The sequence below is a fragment of the Notolepis coatsorum genome (genome assembly GCF_963971535.1).
Source record: "Notolepis coatsorum genome assembly, chromosome: 9".
Lineage (NCBI taxonomy): Eukaryota > Metazoa > Chordata > Actinopteri > Aulopiformes > Paralepididae > Notolepis > Notolepis coatsorum.
Genome location: NC_140173.1, coordinates 144,205,933 through 144,222,670, shown reverse-complemented (window position 1 = coordinate 144,222,670; position 16,738 = coordinate 144,205,933). Strand labels below are relative to the sequence as shown.

Here is a 16,738-nt window from a genome sequence, read left to right as displayed (position 1 = left end):
GCAGGTGGGCGGGGGCGACCAGCGCTTCACTTTTGCTCCCATGTTAACGGACGTAGCTGTGCCCACCGGCCGCACGACTCAGGCGCGCGACTCGCGGGCTGGAAGTGATCGTTTTCGCTTTGGTTGGATTCAGAGGCGTGCGCCACGTGTGCATTTTCACAGAAATACACTCAATATCTGCACGCCGTCATAGTCTCTTTAGCTTGGGCCGCTGAAGAGAGCCTTCCTTCACAAGACGTACGGATTTTTTAAGTTTCGTCGACGTTTCTGTAGCTATAGGTTTTTTTTTTTTTACGGGATGGGGTCGCTGGCCCCAAGCCCAACCCCCATCTCTGGGGGAGGGTTTTGGAGTTGGCTCGTTTGTCCTCTTCCCACGCCTATTGTCTTCCAGGTGATGGATGGCAGCCTCATACCACGTGAGGCCAGACAGGCTGAGGGTTGTGTACAAGCTGTCTCGGCCCGTCAAGCCCAACCAACTCCTGCTACTGTGTATTGAAAGCTGCACTAGGCGAGCTAACCCTACCAGCAACGCAACACAGCTGTTCCAATGTAAATGTGCCTTCCTCCGTGCACTTTTGCCCACTCTGAAGTCGGACTCGTGTGCCCGGCCACGCGCGTTATCTCGCGAGTGCCTGCGTGTGCGGCCGGTGTGTCTGTGCTGTGACATACTTCCTATGCTTCCTATAACACTTCCTATGCTTTCTAACATCCTTCCTATGCTTCCTATCACCCTTCATATGCTTCATATAACCCTTCATATGCTTTCTATCACCCTTCATATGCTTCATATAACCCTTCATATGCTTCCTATCATCCTTCTTATGCTTCATATAACCCTTCATATGCTTTCTAACACCATTCATATGCATTCTAACATCCTTCCTATGCTTCCTATAACATTTACATTTACATTTACATTTAGTCATTTAGCTGAACGCTTTTATCCAAAGCGACTTACAAGTTCTGTACGACAAGTCATCAGGAAGGGCACAACTCTATCAGCTGAGTAACAATGTTCATCAAAGTGTTGCGTGTTACAGTGTAGGTTAGTTTATTAGGACAAGTGCATGACAGTAAGGTTAGTTAGGGTTAGAGTTTTTTTTTTTTTTTTTTTTTATATATTATTAATATTTCAGATAATGGTTGAAGAAGTGCGTCTTAAGTCGACGGCGGAAGATTGGACGAGTTTCGGCTGTCCTAACTGGGGTGGGTAGTTCATTCCACCATTGTGGGGCAAGGACTGAGAATAGGCGGCATCTCTTTGATGACGATGGGCTTGGACTATAGGGCTATAACCCTTCACATGCTTCCTATCACCCTTCCTATGCTTCCTAACATGCTTCCTATGCTTCTTATTACCATTCCTATGCTTCCTAACATCCTTCCTATGCTTCGTAACATGCTTCCTATGCTTCTTATTACCATTCCTATGCTTCCTAAAATCCTTAATATGCTTCATAACATGCTTCCCATGCTTCATATCACCCTTCCTATGCTTCCTAACATGCTTCCTATGCTTCCTAAAATCCTTCATATGCTTCCTAACATGCTTCCTATGCTTCATAACATGCTTCCTATGCTTCGTAACATGCTTCCTATATGCATCAACATTAAAGGGGAACTATTTGACTATTTCTTTCACTATTTGGGCAATTTTACACAATTCCTGTGAGTTTATGGAACACATCTGTAAGGTTTTTTCCAAAAAGATTCATTGTTTTGTATTTCTAATCAAGTACTCAAAAACAGCATTTTTCTACCTCAAAATTTTAAGCCGTTTTGAGGCTGGGCTCCGCCCATATTCGAAATGCGATTTTGAGTGACATATTTGAGTGATTTGAGTGACAGACCCCCACCTCCGCCCATACTACTGTACTAACGGCAAAAGTTAACCACATACACAAACAAATATGGCGCAAGCATACATTTATGATCCGGAGAGTAACTACGAGGAAGAAGAGATTGAGCGAGGGCTTCAAGTTGTTTCTGAGTGGTGGGTAATGTATACTGTCTAACAACAGTCAGTAACTAACAGTAACGTTAGTTAGTAGTAATTTATGACGTTATAGCGAGCTGTTTTCACCTGCGGTGGCTGGCAGTTGGCTGCAAGCATAGAGGGGGGGCGGGCGTTATTATGCAGATGAGAAACGTCTTACGTCACAGATATGCTACATTTCAGATGACTCACTTGAGGGAGGGACACTATTGTGAGATGAGAATTGGAAGAATGCGCCAAATTGAGAATTAGAGGCATAGATCCTATTAATAGAAGTCCACATAGCTAGGAAACTATGCTAAACACTGGAAAAGGCCATTTATAAGATAGTTCCCCTTTAATCAACATGAATTGGTGATGATTGAGGTAACATCAGAGTCTATATAATGAGCTGGATCACTGTGGTCGTTTTTGAAGGGGGAAATCTGTAAGACTAAAGATAGCAGCAACAACAAAATTACGTGTTACAAATAAACATATTCACATACTCATAAGATGTTATGTTAAGTATAATATTTTAGTGCATTTTGAGGTGAAATGTGTTTTATTATTATAATTAATCATGATCTCTGCGAAAAAGCTTGGAATCGCTCAGTGATCTATGGACTCTATGACAGAAACCATTAGATGACACATGCATAGAAGCTGGTCTAAGTTAATTATTTTGTCCAATGTTACCAAATCATCCTTTTTGACCAAATTAACCATTCTGTCAGTAATTTACCAGTGAGTTCATGAAAGAAAAACAATGTATAACAGATTCTTAGATGCCGTTATCGAGATGGCGGCAGAGTGAACCGACTTGTCTTCAGACAGACTTTTGGTAACATTGCGGTACATCGTCATTTGAATTCAGCTGTTAACAGTCAAAAGCAAACAGCATACTGTAGCGCATTAATTACATACATTTTTTTACAAGAATATACATTTACATTAAAGCAAAATGCTCAAGTGAAATGAAGGGTCCCTGTGGAGGAAATGGTTTGATACGAATATATTCTACAACATAAACCACTTTGAAAAAAAATAAAAATAAAAACTGCTTTTGAAGTATATTATGCATGTTGTGCTGCCAAGCTGAAGTTGTGAGTTTTTATTCAATTACATTTAAAAGATGCTGTTGCCTTACCTGCATGTGCTGCTCTTCTGCATGACCTCAGCCCTGTGGTACCCCGACAACTTGCAGAAGCCATCATTGCTGTAGACAATGGGCCAGTCCACTATCTGAGCGTTTCCCAAGACAAAGTTGGTATCTGTTTACAGTGGAGAGCAAACGCCAAATACATGAGGGGTTGAGCACAGCTTGACAACAGATACAAATCAAAAATATGGCAAATACTGTTATATACAGGTGGGTGACGTGTTTCCAAGTGCATTTTATTGTAATCAAAACAAGGCATTTTGAAGATTTGCAAGTGACAGAACGTACAGTTATTACACCGTGATGAAACATTTGAGATTTGTTTTAATGATTTGAAATAAACTACTCACCCTAATGACTCACACATTATGTGAGAGAAAATGTATCATTTGGCATGTTTTAAATGGTTGTAAACATTTGAGCAGCATTACATACCGGTTAGCGGTTGCTTGCATGTAATCCAATAGCCAATTACGTCCTTGATTGCAAACAAACCAGAGTTAATTGCGTCTGAATCTTGATTTCCAGACTTCCTCAGAAGTCTGCCCAGTACCTTTGCCTGCGTGTGTATTGGCTTGTGTTTTTCTTTTGCTTTGTTGAGTAAATTCTGATTCAAGCCCATGAGTCTACCTCTCACTGTGACCGCGAGGGAGTCGGCAGACAGAAGCTACTAACCCTACTACCCTATACCTACAGAATCAGACAGAAGCTACTAACCCTACTACCCTCAGTACCTACAGAATCAGACAGAAGCTACTAACCCTACTACCCTCAGTACCTACACAACCAGACAGAAACTACTAACCCTACTACCCTATATCTACAGAATCAGACAGAAGCTACTAACCCTACTACCCTCAGTACCTACAGAATCAGACAGAAGCTACTAACCCTACTACCCTATATCTACAGAATCAGACAGAAGCTACTAACCCTACTACCCTCAGTACCTACAGAATCAGACAGAAGCTACTAACCCTACTACCCTCAGTACCTACAGAATCAGACAGAAGCTACTAGTTCAAGTTCAAGTTCAAGTTCTTTAATAGTTGTCATACAGAAGTACAGAATACTTTCATACAAAATGCTTCTTACTGTTACGCTCCAGAGACTGTGCTAGACAAGATAGTATCAAATAACATAATAACATAATATAGCATGAATTTAGAAGAAGAAAATGAGGTCACAGTGTTCGGTATAGACATATGTACAATGTTCTGAGTTACCATATAATATACAATACACAATACTATGCAGTGTACTAATGTACAGTACTATCTAGTGCAAAGCAGAGCAAAACCCTATACCTACACAATCAGACAGAAGCTACTAACTTGATTGGGTGTTACATCCTTTGTGATTTGATTGAAGAATTGATTGATTGATTAAAAATTGTATTAAGAGATTGCAGAATGGGTACAATACAGTACGGCTCAATAGTCAATACACACAATTGTTAAGGGGATGCAGACCAGAGGAAGACTTTTGTCTTGTTTACATCAGGGTCCCCCATTTTCAATTCATAATATAGAAGGGGAAAAGGTACACTTGTGGGCTTTAAATTGACCGATCCCATCATTGTTTTGGTTGTATATAGTACGTCAGTTAAGTCACAGTAGACATCACGTGATTTTAAGAATACTGAAAGTATTCTTGAAAATGAAAATGCCTCTGTACTGAAAAGACCGTACCGCAGCGTTTATTTCAGACACAGCACTTGTGTGAGCCTTTACACAGTGTGCTCTCTCTCTTGCAGTGAGGCTGGGGTTCTGGTGGCCTCTGGAGGGAAGCAGATTGTGAGCACCACGACTTGTGTGCTTTTTTTGTGTTGGTCAATAAACATTGGGTGCATCCATCACTTCAACCAGTAGTGATTATCTTGTCACAATGATTGTTCGGATCTTTCAAAAAAAATAAAAAAATTGGAATCCCTCCGAAAGGGTCTGACAGGCACCACACAATGGATGACTCAATGGTTGGTCATTTGTTTGTTTATTTTAATACAGACCAGTTGAGATGTTTTCCCACAATACAACTGACCACAGTTATATATAGTTTCTTTCCATTAGCTGACCATAGCTTAACTGTCCATAGGTTATAATTTCCACAGATAATTGTCCGTAGCTGACCATAGCTTAACTGTCCATAGGTTGAAGTTATAGCTGACCATAGCTTGTAGTTATAGCTAGGGATGCTCGATATTGGCTTTTTTACCGATACCGATAAACCGATATTGTCCAACTCTTAATTTCCGATACCGATATCAACCGATATCAACCGATACCGATATATGCAGGGTTTCCCCCCCAATTTTTTTTTATAATTTCAGGTAATTAACATTACATATATCTTGTTGTGGAATTAACACAACATTATGCATACTTTTGACAATAAATAAAATCAGAATTTGTTCTTACTTGCTTGCCTGGGTAAATAAAGGTTATAGAAATGTAAAAAAAAACAAATAAAAAATTAAAAATTGAAAACCGATACCGATATTTTCCGATATCACATTTTAATGCCGATATCGGCCGATAATATCGGTAGGCCGATAATATCGGACATCCCTAGTTATAGCTGACCATAGCTTGTAGTTATAGCTGACCATAGGTCAAAAACCAACGGGCAATGTGATCCTATCAGAGTTCTCTCTAGAATGACATCGCCACCATTTAAAAAGGCAGCTGCGCATGCTCACACCTGTTAAATGATTTAGACCCCTTTACATGGATCTGATCCTTACATTAAATAAACCAAAAGTCTTGACAATGATCGCCCAGCCCTATGAGTATTAAATAAATATAAAATATATATATTAGTGCTGTCAGGCGATTACATTTTTTTTTATTTAAATTAAATCTAATTAATCGCATCACCATTTTAGGCCTGATATTCTATATTCTATAATCATATTTCAAATGGCATGTGTCCGGATGGCAGAATTCAGTACTGTATCTATACAAAACCTTCTGTTTAATCATCTTCCATCTATTAATTTGCTTAGATTTTTCAGGTCTGGTCAATTTTAGCATGGTGTTATTCACAGTCAAAGATAAAAAAAAAAAAAAAATTATTGATATTCTCACTTGGTTCATTACAATTTACTCAAGCCTAGTAACAGACACAGTATTTCTGACACTGGGAATACATTCCCTGAGATCCATAGATGTCCCTAGAATCAGATACCAAGAACATGCAAATGGACCACATTTAAAAATAAAAAAAATCTGTAAATGTGTATTCTACGTTCTTATGGAATGAATGAGATAAAGAAATATTGAAATAATGTATTTTATTTATTTATTTTTAATTAATTTTGAGTTCATTTTCATAACGTGATAATTTGCTGTCCAATTAATTAATCTAATTAACGCGATAAACTGACAGCCCTCATATATATATATTAAAGAACATTGACGCATGTACCAGTGATGCCATGGGGAGGTGAGAGCCAGTTTGATAAGGGGGTTGGGTTATGATGGACATGGTTATCACGGCAACTCTCATGGTTAACACTTTAACTGCCACACACGAGATATCTCGGGTTTCCAATAGTTATGTTGAAAGCCACTCACGAGATTTCTCGGATTTTTTTTTTTAGCGATCTGAAATCATATTGCATCACGCGAGCCTACCCGAGTATACCCGAGAACCGCCGGCGATCATATGTGGAAAAAAGCGCCCCCTATCGTCTCCCAGATGACATAAGGGATTTTGGAATGGACTCAATGAAAATGGATGGGGAAAAAAATCCGGTACTCCACATTTCCCAGTCCACTGATCCAGCCGGGGTTACCACAGTTCATTCTGGAGCCTCTCAGCCCCGGGAAATCATGTACTGCACTGTATACACGTTGGATCCATACACTTATCGATTTTTTCGAATGGTGATCAGGAATTGGAATATACCAGTTGGATACCATCTGATGTCAGGTAAGGAATCTATGTTATCAGTGTTAGGATAATCAGACTAATTTTGATGAAGATATAGGCTGTTTTGTGAAATGGGCTCTTTCGGTTTCACTGGAAAAGTCCAAGAGGAAATGAACGCGCCGATTATCCGTGCGCGGCGCGAATGTGCTTGCGTGCACGTATAATATTGATCATCTAGCGTTTATTTGAAAACGATTCATAAATAGGCAGACGAATATCGACGTTCTGGAATATTCCAGTAAAAGACGATTATCACAGAATGGTCTAGAATGAACTGTTTTTTATTTCAAAATGGGTGCTTTTCAAAATGCTCTGAAACGGAAATGAAGCGATAAAAAACCAATCTGCCTTGACAGCACTGACTGGAAAATAGTCTTTGATAAGCGACGGGCAGATTAGACACATAGCCATAATTTAAAACATAGATTAGGCGATATTAACGTTAACATTGAAGTGGACCGTGGCATCAAGGGGGTAAAAAGGAAAACCCGGCGTGGCACTCAAAGTGTTAACGGTAGAGAATAGGCTGGTTTTCAACACAGTTAAATTTTTCAGGAACACTGTCTTTTTGTCTCAACCTGTTTTCTTATACAAACAAATTGTCAGATGCAGTCAGGTTCATTCTTATTTTACTAGGTCAGCTGATGATGGACAGATTATGTTACCACGTCCAAAATCAAATGCTTTAAAGAGGACTGTTGTTTATCGTGCCATCAATCATTGGAATAACTGCCCACTGAACATAAGTAAATTGAATAGTAAAGTGTCTTTCAAATACCACCTGAGAATGCACTACTTAAATATGTGAGCAAAATATTCTGATGTTGATAATGATGTCTACAATGTTTTACTGTTTTTAGATTATCATTGTTAATTGTGATTGTCATATGTATCTCATGTTGTTATGTTTTGTGTTTTGTGTTGTCTTTCTGTGTGGACCCCAGGAAGACTAGCTCGCCACTTAGGTGACAGCTAATGGGGATCCTTTTAAACAATAAACAATAAACAATAATGGAGCCATAGAGCCTCATCTGATATGTTTTAGTAAAGATAACGCTCTTTTCCTACTCGCTCACAAGGCCTTCGCGCTACTTATTTATAGTCCCAGGAGACCCTAAACATCCTCCAGCGTCATGCACAGGCTCAATACTTCGAACCAAACCTATTAGCAACATTCACTATGTGGATTCACTCTGTGGCTCAGGTGAGCAACTGAAAGCGATTTTGACTAATTGGGGGTGGGGGGTTAGTGGGGGGGGGGGTGGGGGGGGGGGGTGTGGGGTGAATGATTCAGCTCTCTTTTGAAAGGTTGACTGAATCTTTGCTACAACCAAGGAAACTATAAAAGAAGGAAGGGTCATGGCATCACAAATTTACCAACATTCTAAGCTCTGCTTGGTGCCAGACGTTGGTGCCAGTTCTATTGAAGCCTGTATTAAAATTCTAAATATACCAGCTATGTGAGGAAATACATCAACCAATATATAAAATATTAGCTAGTTAACAAAGCAACCAATAGCAGACGATTCTGACATCCGAGGTAATAACCTGTTGTAAATGACATGGTCATAAACAAGGAGATGGTGGTGATCCCATTCAACTCAATGTCGCCTGAACTGAAAGTTTCCACACAATGTGTGTTCACGTGCTACACAGTAACGTGATGACCCTTCCTTCTTTTATAGTTTCCTTGGCTACAACCAGGAAGAGTGGCCCCGGAACTTCTTTTCTATGTTCTTTAAAACAGACTTTTTTTTTGCTGTTCCACTCATCCTTAGCCCATTTGAGGAAGGCTAGCTCCGTGGTGGGAGTCGAGCTACCTAGACTAGAGGTGATGGCAGAGAGGGGGATGAGAAGGAAGCTGGCTGCCATCATGGAGAACCCCTACCACCCCCTCTACGACGAGCTAGTCAAGATGAGAAGCTCGTTCAGCCACAGACTCATACCCCCCCGACACTCAACTAACCGCCTCGGACAGTCCTTCATACCAGCGGCCATCAGGCTCCACAACAGGGGGCAGCGACTAGCAGCCTCCAGGCTCCACAACAGGGGGCAGCGACTGCTGCCAGACATTGACCTGGGACTAATAGGAACCCAAGGAGGACAAATAACACTACCTTAGGCTTACTGCACCTTATGTGAATACTGTGATACTGTGAATAATGTATATTTTAGTGGATACTGTGATACTGTGAATAATGTATATTTCAGTAGATAGTAAATTATAACACTACCTTATGCATACTGCACCTTATGTGACACTGTGAATACTGTGAATATATTTTTCAGTTAGTTAGATAGTAAATTATATTGTTTGTTTACACTGCTTGTGTTGTTTTTACCACCTGTACCCCCCCCCCCCCCCCCCCTTCCCCCATGCTGCTATGATGCCTGAATTTCCCCAAGGGGATCAATAAAGGAATATCTTATCTTATCTTACACCTATAGTTTTGCCTCCCTTGTGTGTTTTCCTTTGTTACCCCCCTAGTGTACGCAGACCCCGAAGGTGCTGCTGAATCAGTGGTCTAAATATAAACAGATGGGTATCCAGTCTAGACAATAGGTAAATACATGTTTATAATTGTATTCAATATATTTTGTGGCTGTAAAAGGTTTTGTTTACATTGGTAAAACAGACCTATATTCTGATTTACAGTGAGTCCAAAAGGCTTATTTTCCATCTAAAGATCAAACAATTTTTTTTTTATTATCTTTATTAGCTTTTGTGGTCGCGCAGGACCGACAGCTTTTCTTGGCCACGCAGGACCGACAGAGGAGAGAGGGAGAAACGGGAGGAGAAGAAGGGAAGACATGCGGCATATGGCCACCGGGTCTGGGAACCCGGGGCGACCGATTCGCGACTCAGCGCGCTATGTGGTGTGCTACTGGAGCGCCCCAAGACAGGGGCGTCATTCTGGTATGGCAAGGTATGGCACTCGCCATACCTTGGCAAAAAAAAATTGAAAAAAATATATATATTATTATTTTATTTTTTTTATTACAATTTTTTTATGTTGATTTAGAATTAAAATGTCAACATTATGAACGAAACTTCAAACTATTTGGTACAGCCCTAGCATTTTTGATATGGTCAATTATCTCACTTTTACTAGGTGACTTTTACTGTGACTAACTGAAATATGCCCCAAAAAAAGGAAAATGGACATAGGGACGTTTTTTAATCAAAGGGCAGCAGAAACAAGTGATACAGGGACACAGGTAAGGTCTTACAATGGCTTAGTGATTATAACAGTGCAGTTCAGCATTCAGTAACCCATACTTTTTGTGAATGTGTTTTTGATACTACATTCTGTTGAACACACACCTCAGAACCGTACCTAAGGAAAATTGGCTCAATTGCAAGAAAAGTAATAGATAGTTATGATATTACATTCTGCATAATTCGTATGCAAAATATTGTGGTTCCCTGCTTTAGTCTGTTGACACATTTCTATACTAAAAATGCTTATGTAGTCCTGTGTCATACGTAAATGTCATATAACTGAATTGTATAGAAACAACTCACCAAAAGTGACTATTGCACAACTGATTTGCCAAAAAAAAACTTCACCCCTCCCCCCCTCCCTCCTCGCCATACCTTGCCTTTTACTGAAACGACGCCACTGCCCCAAGATCAAACTATATATTTTTTTTACCTTCTCTTTCTCCTATTTTTCTCTGATTCTCTCCCCGTCCCAATTAGTCGTTGTGCCAATTCCCCCCCTCCCCTACCTGGTTGTTGTTTGCATGTTCTCCTACGAGTCGGTACAAGGGCGTCCTGATGTCGAACGCACGCTTCCTCCGAGACGTGCGCCGTCAAGCCAGTGACGCTCTTTCCACTTGGCAGCGAGGACTCTCATTGGTGGAGTGTAACGCGTGGGAGGGCACGCTATCTACACCAAGTCCTGCCCCGCTGAGCAAGCGCCGAGACCTGACCTGTAGGCGTCGCTGTCCACAACGCCAGATTCCCACCCACCAGCTTCCCACCACTAACACTGCCAATTGTATTAGTATGAACGACCAGCCAAGCTGGTAGCAACACCGAGAGCTGGGCTCGAACCCAGCATCTCCTGCGTTGGTGACGAGCGCAATCTCCGCTACGCCACCTGACCGCCCCCAAGATCAAACTCTTTTAAGCATGCATGTGAATGGGAGTGGCTGGGTAGTGTGACCTGGGTTCAATTCCCGGCAGCGGTACCTCCGGCTTGGTCAGTCGTCCCTACGAACACAATTGGCAATATTCGCGGGGTGAGAAGCCGGTGGGGTATGAGTTCTGGTCATTGCGATAGTGACTCCTACTGGTTGGTCAGGGTGCCTGTTCAGCAAGGAGGGGATCTGGGGGAGATAGCATAAATGCTCTCCCGGTGAAACTCCTCGCTGTCAGGTGAAAAGAAGCGGCTGGTGACTCCACACGCATCAGAGGAACTGTGTGGTCGTCACTCTACACCAGTGGTTCTCAACTGGTCTAGCCTCGGGACCCAACATTTTCCTTAGTCATTAAGTCGCGACCCAAAATTTTTAACCACTATGATTTATGTAAAAAAATTAAATTGCAGTAATACGCAAACAGACCTAAATTTGGGGGAACTAATTGGATAACTGGGGTTGCAACAAAAGTGCAACTAGGGCTAAAAACCCAATGAAATAAAATAATAATAAATAATATGCTTCTTAGCAGATTTCTTAGCTTAACATAACAGACCTACAGTAAGTTTGGGGGAACTAATGGGATAACTGGGGTTGCAACAAAAGTGCAACTAAGGGCAAAAAACACAATGAAATAAAATAATAATAATAATAAATAATATACCCTTCTTAGCAGACTTCTTAGCTTAACATCCCAGGGAACTAATGGGATAACTGGGGGCGTTGTTTGCTCCTGACAAGAGTCTCAAAGTCTGGGGTGATGGTAGACAAAGCAACTCTGAGGTCATGCTCAATGTCCAATCTGTTCCTCTGCTTTGTCTTCAGCTGGACCAGAGCTGAGAAGCCACTTTCACAAAGATAGGTAGTGCAAAAAATAAAAAATAAAGAAATAAAAAAAGTAATTTCTTTTCCTTTTTTTTCTTTTCCTTTACACACACATCCACGACCCAGTCAAAATGGCCCCGCGACCCACTTTTGGGTCGCAACCCACCAGTTGAGAAACACTGGTCTACACCCTCCCCAGAGCGACAGTAGCGCAGCACAACGATTAGGAGGGAATTGGCATAATGACAAACTTGGGGGATTTGGGAACAAAGGCAGAAAGGGAAAAAAATATATATTGCAAATATATCCAACAGTAAATAAATAAATCACAGATCGGGTCTTTAAAGACTAAATTCCACAGCCTCCCACGTCCAGCAGGGATTTAGAGAGCGAGTATAGACCGCATTCTCTCGAGCTCATTCTCAAGTTGATTGGCAGAGCTCTTAGATAGCCCATACATCATAGCCGTATTTGTACAGCATTTGGTACAGTATTTGAACAGCATTTGGTACAGTATTTGAACAGCATTTGGTACAGTATTTGATACAGCATTTGATACAGTATTTGATACAGTATTTGATACAGTATTTGATACAGTATTTGCACACCCTAAAGCAGTGTTGTAGTACTTGAGTCCGAGTCCTGGACTGATTTTTTCAGGACTTGTGACTCGACTTGGACTTGAGCACTGATGACTTGGACTTGGACTTGAGCATTGGTATACTTCGGACTTGGAAGGTGCAGATGAGGACATGGAATTTTTTTTTATTGATAAATAGTTTTTTTTTTATTAATCTTTTTGTAATAGGCCCTAATCATTTCGCATAAGATATTGATGGCTAGTGCATTTGTTTGGCTATTATTGTGTCACAAAGTAAATAAACTCCCTTTGAAACGGTGACCGTTGTGTCATTTACGTTTTAATGTAGACCTTTTTGTACGTCAGCTTTTTGACTGCCAGAGTGCAGCGGACTCAACCTTGATGACTCGGACTCGGACTAGGGTAGTGGGGACTCGACTCGGGATCTTCTTTGGTGACTCACACTGGGGACTCAAGACTCGAACACTGGGGACTCGAGACTCGACTCAGACTCGAGATTTTTAGTGACTCGACTACAACACTGCCCTAAAGGAGGTGCTCAGCATGAGGCTTGCTTCACAGAAATACACCTTCTCACGGCGGACGCAAAGCCTCAGTAAGCAGGTGAACATGTGCTGGTTGATGTAGTAACTCCCTAAATGTCCACACCTCTAACCCATGCTATCAATCAAGCCTAAAAGTGTCACCTGTGCACCACTCTTATTTAAAGGAACAAGGCCTGCCACCGTGCCGAGTCAGACAAGAAGATTGATCCGTTTCATCTGTGTGTCCAGTCGGGCGGCCCAGAGTGAGGGTCCAGGAGGTGCGTGCCGGCAGACCCGGCCCAAGCCTTTATGGGGCCATAAACAGAATACCGTCACTGCGTGTCCTTGTTGCTTTACAATGTGATTGTGAAAGGGGCGGTCAGGTGGCGTAACGGAGATTGCGTTCGTCACCAACCCCGGAGCGGCTGGATTCGCCTGTTCGAATCCAGCTCACAGCTCCGGGGTTGTCACCAGCTTGGCTGGCCGTTCACACTAATACAATTGGCTGTATTAGAGGGTGGGAGAAGCTGGCGGGGTGGGTCCGGGTCGTTGTAAACAGCGACTCCTACAGTTCGGTCGGGGCGCCTGCTAAGCGCGGATAGGACCTGAGTGGGATAGTGTGATCCTTCCACACGCTACGCCCTCTCGGGGAGGATCCGCGCTGCCAGGTGAAAAGAAGCGGTTGATTGGCTGGACGTGTGTCGGAGGAAGCACGTGGTAGCCTCCACTCTCCCAGACCGACTGTGGGGGGTAAGTGCGCAGCGACCAGGAAGGGGATTGGGCATTGGCATAACGAAAGGAGGGGGGAAAAGATAAAAAAAAAAAAAAAAAAAAAAAAAAAATGTGATTGTGAAGACTTGTCATTTTCAGAGTGAAACTGGGATTCACTACAGCGGTATTGGGTACAAATCTGTTTCTTTTGACAGCTGGAGGAGGGCCCTTGCATTCAAGAATGATTATTTATTTTTTTGGATGCAGTATATGAATCATGAATCACATGAATTGCAGAAAAATAGACTCACGTTCCTATTTTCCAGCCAGCGCATTCAAGGGGCTGCCGTTCATCGCTGGTACAATTGACATTGCTGCGTGTCACGCACACAGGAAATTCCACGCATATACTGTAGTAGATTCCCTGCACGTGTTCTAGCCTTAACGTCTGTTTGTTTTGTCCTAAAGTTGTTGATTGTGTACAATCTGTTTCCCCCCCAAGTTGCTCTCCCAAAAAGAGGCGTGGCCATCACAACGTGATGTATTTTTGGATAATGAGATAGTTTAACTTAAATAGAAAATAGAAAATTATAAAAATAAATGCTTATTTTAGAACAACTGAGGAAATATACAAATCTATCAGGGGTGTTAATGGTAAAATAAATGATGGATTATATATTTTAAGGGGAATTCTCAATGCAAGGTTTTAATGCAATCCACCCACATTATGTGCATATAAAGAGATAGGGGGGAGGACAACAAGAAGTCAGCGTACGACACATAATTGCTACTTGCCTGGATCCAAATCCCTGAAAGTCGGTTTTGCGCTGATCTTCTCAGTGACCACGCCCCCCCCACAATTTCGAACTTCATGATTCATCGGGTCTGGCCTTTCAATGTCTGTGGCTGCTTTCCTAATATGTTTATCTGATTTATCAATATTTGGACCATGGTCCTCAGCCTAGATCAGGGCTGGCTAAAGTGAGGCCATACACAACATTCTTTTTGGCCCTCCCAGGGTTTCCAGAGTGATCCAATATTCAATTTGGTCCGTTCCAATGCAATTTCATTGTTATTTTGAAATAAGTTGCTTATTAAAGGGCATATTGGTTTTTTTTTTATCCACTTTTTCTCCCATTTTTCTAGATTTTTCTCCCATCCCAATTTCGTATCATCCAATTCAACCCTCCCCTGTCACGGACGCTGTTTCTTGCCTCCCACAAGCCGGCTGCAATGTGGACTAAGTCATACATAGCACAAGTCCCCTCCGATACTTGAGGTAACAGCAGTCGCATCTTTTCACCTGCGCAGCTCGATCTCTCAGTGTCGAGGAGTAACGCGTGGGAGGCTCACGCTGCCCCCCGACACTTCCTGATTCTACTGCGCAGGCGCACCAACCGACCTGTAGGAGTCGCTGTCCACAACGCCCGATCCCCACCCATCAGTTTCCCACCCCCTAATACTGCCAATGTGTATTAGTACGGACGACCAGCTAAACTGAAAGCAATGTGGAGCGCTGGGCTCAAACAGGCGAACCCAGCGTCTCCGTCATTTGTGGCGAGCGCCTTGCCCACTACGCCACGTAGCTGCCATTAAAGGGCATATTGTAAACAAACATCTTGATGTAAGACACTGATTTACTTGTTTACACCTTACATTTCATACTGTAAGTATAAATTATTTTTGACCCACAGCTCACCTCTCATGATGTCTTCTGACCTACAGCCCACCTCTCACGATGTCTTCTGACCCACAGCTCACCTCTCATGATGTCTTCTGACCTACAGCCCACCTCTCATGATGTCTTCTGACCTACAGCCCACCTCTCATGATGTCTTCTGACCTACAGCCCACCTCTCATGATGTCTTCTGACCCACAGCTCACCTCTCATGATGTCTTCTGACCTACAGCCCACCTCTCATGATGTCTTCTGACCTACAGCCCACCTCTCATGATGTCTTCTGACCTACAGCCCACCTCTCACGATGTCTTCTGACCCACAGCTCACCTCTCATGATGTCTTCTGACCTACAGCCCACCTCTCATGATGTCTTCTGACCTACAGCCCACCTCTCATGATGTCTTCTGACCTACAGCCCACCTCTCACGATGTCTTCTGACCCACAGCTCACCTCTCATGATGTCTTCTGACCTACAGCCCACCTCTCACGATGTCTTCTGACCCACAGCCCACCTCTCATGATGTCTTCTGACCTACAGCCCACCTCTCACGATGTCTTCTGGCCTACAGCCCACCTCTCACGATGTCTTCTGACCTACAGCCCACCTCTCATGATGTCTTCTGACCTACAGCCCACCTCTCACGATGTCTTCTGACCTACAGCCCACCTCTCATGATGTCTTCTGACCTACAGCCCACCTCTCACGATGTCTTCTGACCCGTCCTTCCATATTGAAAGGTGTGGGCAGGGGCGGACCTTCCTACAGGCGATATAGGCGGTCGCCTAGAGCGCCACCCAGAGGGGGGCGCAAAAAAAAAAAAAAAATTCTCTGTGCAGTTTTGGCGCCCCGCTCTATATCTGCAACCATTATTTTTACATAAAGAAAATTCTAACATAAGGGAAAATGAGCCAAAAATCTAAAACGGTCGGTCGGTCTGAGCCTCAGCTTTAGGTGTTCACAGTCAGAACATGCTAGAGCGCTGTGCATTGATGGGTATCGGTCAAGTGTTTATAGAATTGAGCGTTGAGGAAAGAAAGACTAACGTTAGAGAACTATGAAGAGGCAAAAGCCATAAAAAAAGAAATTACAAAAAAAAGAAAAAAATACAAAAAAAAGAAAAAATTACAAAAAAATTAAAAATCTCGCCTAGGGCGCCAAATGTGCTAGGTCCGCCCCT

The 16,738-nt window shown here is 42.4% G+C and overlaps 1 protein-coding gene across 1 annotated transcript in view; it reads right to left on the bottom strand.

Moving 5' to 3' along the window:
* Positions 1-16,738, bottom strand: part of kcnh1a (potassium voltage-gated channel, subfamily H (eag-related), member 1a) — a gene marked incomplete at both ends in the record, with an annotated part of 161,846 nt that overhangs the window by 117,158 nt on the left and 27,950 nt on the right. Inside the window, 1 exon segment of the mRNA XM_084321540.1 lies at positions 3,126-3,249. Within this exon segment, the coding sequence (XP_084177666.1) occupies positions 3,126-3,249 (124 nt within the window).